The following is a 4,744-nucleotide window of genomic DNA, read 5'->3' on the forward strand; positions in this document are numbered from 1 at the left end:
AAACCTCCCTTTACCTGCTGGAACTTATACTCTACACTTGGAGGGGTCAAAACTCTAGGATGTCCTCCATAAATGGTAATTACTCTATTTTTAAAAAATTGTTATAACCTCTCAGATCTCTGCTCTTTCTGTCTATGTTGCCTTAAATAACAAGTTGTACCAAACTCCAGGTAGAGCTTAACATTTAATTTTTCTTTTGAAATTATTATATCTTGGACCTAAGCTTTTGCTTCAATGTTATTTTTTTGTGCGTGGCTTTCTGATACAACTTCAGTAGCATTTGCAATTACATGTGATATTTTAGTCATAGTTTGCCTTAGAAATATTCATGCATTTCTCTTCTTATTTCAGTAATTCTTTTTTACAGGGCAATTTGTGAGAATGCTAATAATGGCCTGTAATGTATCTTATAGTACTCTGGTTGATTCTATTTACATTTTAGTGTGTTTGAATGTAAGCACTTTATATGGCTAAGTGGAATTTTGTAGACCATTCTATTTTAAATAATTTGGAACTCAAGGTATTATTTTTACTATATAAATTGAGAAGTAAAAGATAAAGTTTTGTGGTGATAATTACAGATGATTTTAAATTAAGAAAAAGCTGAAAGAAGCAATTTTCAGAAAATCTCCAGCAGGGGGCCTCAGGAGTTGGTGGTGGAAACCTGCCACAAATCAAATTACCCCCCACATCCGGCCATATAATCAAGTGATGTGTAGATACATACATATATGTAGATCTCTAGTACCAGAACAGTAGTACGTGTATTACCTAATTTGAAAGGGAAGTATTTCAAGAAGAGCACAAGGATTTGAACTACTTGGTACTGGGCTGCTAATGAAGATGAAAAGAAAGATATCTGGGTATCATATCTATGTGAGAAGGCTGTAAGGAAACATTTTTTTTTTTTTTTTAAATAAACACCAAATATTTTAAGATATAGGCAGAGAACTACTCTGGAAATAACTCATTTGGTGGAGACCACTCCCCAGAGGGGGGCAAAATTCCCAGAGGAAGCATGAGAGACTCCTTATGCAGGAAGCCCTTCCTACTGGGGATGGCAGGAGCAAAACCTACAATCCCAATTAAACTCAAAGAAACTTTATATTCTGTATTTAAATTGGCCATTTGACAAAAATCTTATTTTATGCAGTGAGGGAAATATTATATGCCTAATGAAATTAAGGTTGCTTCTTACTGTTTCCTTTTGTAGGAAAAAATGGGGGAAAACGTTTTTCCTGTTAAAGTTCCAGCATTTGAAACTTGATATTAATATTAACACTTCTCTTCCTATTTTTGGATCCTCTCTCCAATTTAAATAAAAGAGACTTCAAAATTCTCACCAGTCATTTTACCAAAAAGTCAAATGTGTAAATGATGAGAACTTTGTTTTTTTTCTTTACAGTAAAGAGGAAGGCGCAATCAAAAGTCACGATTGCATCTTGATTTAGAAATCAAGAACAGAGGGAGATGAAAACTACACTCCAGATAGTAACCTAATTGGACTCACCACCAAGATGTTAAAAGTGAAGAGGCTGGAAGAAATCAACACGTATTACAACAGTAACCATCTGGAGAAAATGGCCTTTTTTCAGTGCATGGACAAGGTTGAGAAAGTGAAATGTTTTCTGGAAGAAAGTTCTAGTGAACAGGAGTCAAGATCTGAAAAGAATGAGGTAATTTATATGCTAATTTAGTCTCCTGGAAAGTATTTATTCTACCTTATCTTTTCTTACATGCATCAACAAAGATAGCCATTTGTCAGACCTTTTTCAAATTCTATTTCGTCACTCGCGTGTAGAACTATGGAGTTTTTGAATAGCCAAACATTAATTTATCTCACTGAGAATTATGCATTGTAAATTATACAGTTGAGTTTGGAAAGTAATTAGAAGGCCTTTGAGTATGCATCTCTACCTGGAGACTATGCCAACACTGTGGTTATGGCTTTGAAGTTATGAAAGCAAATTTACGGAAACACATATTTATTAAGAAGGCTCATTTAAAAGTATGGGATTGGGCATGAAATTCTGAGAAGCTCTGTGAGGGATACAATTACTTTGCAGAATAGGTTTTAAATTTCCTCAAGACCTTAAGCTCCTCACAGGGTAGGTGGCAGGGATGTTGACAGTGATGGTCAGAGACAGGGATAAGCAAGCCTTATTGGATGGCATGCCTGTGTCTTAATTTTGCAGTACGAGAGCCCTGATCCCAATCATGGCTGCTTGATCTTTGGCAAGTCACTAAATTCAACCAAGGAGCTGCCTCATTTGGATAATGGGACTATAGCTGTTGTGAAAATCAAGCTGACAATGTATAAAAAGCTCTTAGCATATTATGTTACCATGTTAAGCATTCAATAAATGTTAGCCAGCAGCAATCTCTCCCAACTGCTTTAGCTTAGTCAATTCTCACTGATAGATCCATAGAAGTACACTTCCTGGCCCAGCATGGGCCTCTTGACATTTTGCCCAGGGCTTTAGTCTAGCACATACAATTGTTTTGAATGTGTTTACATTCCTCTAGTATCACTCTTCAAGGTCGGGATCTCATATCACTCTCTATATTCTCAGTTGCTTTCCTAGTAACTAGCACATATTAGGCACCAAAAATGTTTGTGGAAAGAACAGATCAATCTCAGTGAATTCTGCATTCTAGTTGAGAGCTAGGAGTTACTGTTTTTAATAGAGCAACTGATTCTTATTAGATAGATTTGGGAAACATCTTTTTTTTTTGTCCAGTTACTGTTCTGAAAAGTGCTATTCAGATAGGGCATTTTTAATGTATAATAGACAATGAATAGAGCTGTTAGGTATGAAAGGCAGAGGAGCCTTTTATTGTAAGTGAATAAAGAATGATAAAGTGTACTGGAGAGAAGAAATGAGTTAGTTTGAAACTTAGGTTTTTTGAGATCTCCACTTTATGAGTCAAGTGTCTTATTCGGTATACACCAAGAGAAATTTTCACAGGCAAAATTTCAACCAGATTTGAAGGAGTTCTTCATTAGGGCTATTTACAATACAAACAAACAGGATTTCTTTTTCTGTTTATTACTTTCTGTAGGACAAAGAAGACAAAATATTCTTGGATAATTTTGAAATAACCAACTATCTGTATAGTTTATATGAATTTAATTATTTTTTCAGTACTGTTTTTCTCTGGGTTCTGTGATATAATTTTTAGATATAATTTTTATAAGTAGGCAATATTTTTAAAGAGTTGAATTGGTGCTAAGCTGAAAAAGAAACATTTTTAGGAAGAATTGTTTTTGTGATTAACTGTTCCAGAATATTAGATACCAAATAGTTTGTTAGAATAATATTTTAGAATAGTTTTGAGGAAAAGACTGATAATGTCATTCCTCAGAAACCCTAAAAGAACATCCTACTCAATTAGTCTGATATCCTTTGTGTAACCTGAGCCTCCTGGCTTTGATTCTGCAGTCAATGCAGTGCAGAAGGTGGGAAGGAATGACTAGTAACTCCATATGTCCCATTCAGTTTCTTTTTTGTAAATGGCAATGGGCCCAGAGATGCCAGCAATAAATTTATCTGTCTCTCTCTTGCCTTGTGGAGCACAAGAATGGGATGTGCACACAAATGGGAGGTGCAGAGCTCTTCTCCTTTCTGTGGCTGCTAGGGCCACCATGCTGGAGGCTCTTACTTGCCCAATAAGTGGATGCCAGGGTAGCAAGCAGGCTTTGGCAAGGAAGGGGTTGTGGGCAAAGGGCATTTCAGCAGCTCAGATGTCTTCAAGTATGTAGACAGAGCTAGGCTGAAGTCTCCATATTCTGCTGGGGCCACAATAAATACCACATTTTTCTTAAGAAAAATGCCATAATTTTCTCCACTTACTCTCCTTCTCTTTTATCCTTCTCTCTTTAAGAAGAATAGCACTGCTAATCATAGTAGAAATCTTCACTGTGGTGCACTGAAATGACTTTACTCTGATTTTCAGACCATGATGTGGAAGCTTTGTTTTGAAGACTTGAAGTGCAATTCTTTATATAAAAGTCTTTACTCTCTAGTCCCAGCGGGGAAAATTACCTGTAAATTTAACAACATATTTCTTAACATGGTTTGGAAAAGCTCAGATTATTTTTCTTTTCCTGCTCTTAATCAGGTTTTTCTATTTTTATTTATTTTTCCTCCACTGGATTTATTTTTAGCTGTCTTCTTTCCTTCTACTTTGTTTTTTTGTTGTTGTTGTTGTTGAATTTATTAAATACTACATATTCTACTTTTCTAGCATGGTTTGGTTATTTTCTGTTTTATTATGTTTTCTTGTGACTTTTCTCATTGTCGTATGTTTAAAGGGTGTTCAAAATCACCTAAGTAGTGTAGAATTTTAAAAGCTTTTAGCAGATATGCTATAAAAAACTAGTTCTAATCTTACATAATATGCTGTTGAAATCAAATAAAACCTAAAAGAAATTAATCTGCTACATATGAGTGATGAGCTTAATAGCTACTGTGTATAAACCATGAATTCATAAATGATAAATAACTCTCATAACTATAATTAGTATTACTTTTATACAACCAAAACGATTTCTTCTACTGTGTATAAACTATGAATTCATAAATGATAAATAACTCTCATAACTATAATTAGTATTACTTTTGTACAACCAAAAGGATTTCTTCTTTTGTTAATTCTCTATTTTCTATATGAATAGCCCTCATTCTGCATTTCCCTCAAATCTAATTTACTGTTTAATTCTTCACCCCCACCCCTGGGCCCC

The 4,744-nt window shown here is 34.7% G+C and overlaps 1 protein-coding gene across 1 annotated transcript in view; it reads left to right on the plus strand.

Moving 5' to 3' along the window:
- The first annotated feature begins 1,412 nt into the window (after positions 1 to 1,412).
- Positions 1,413 to 4,744, plus strand: part of MYLK4 (myosin light chain kinase family member 4) — a 77,286-nt gene continuing 73,954 nt past the window's right edge. The window contains exon 1 of the mRNA XM_006924558.2: positions 1,413 to 1,676. Coding sequence (XP_006924620.1) covers positions 1,518 to 1,676 — 159 coding nt within the window. The 5' untranslated portion in view covers positions 1,413 to 1,517. The remainder of the gene's footprint in view (positions 1,677 to 4,744) is intronic.

Source organism: Pteropus alecto, unplaced genomic scaffold (genome assembly GCF_000325575.1).
Source record: "Pteropus alecto unplaced genomic scaffold, ASM32557v1 scaffold389, whole genome shotgun sequence".
In the NCBI taxonomy this organism is placed as follows: Eukaryota; Metazoa; Chordata; class Mammalia; order Chiroptera; family Pteropodidae; genus Pteropus; species Pteropus alecto.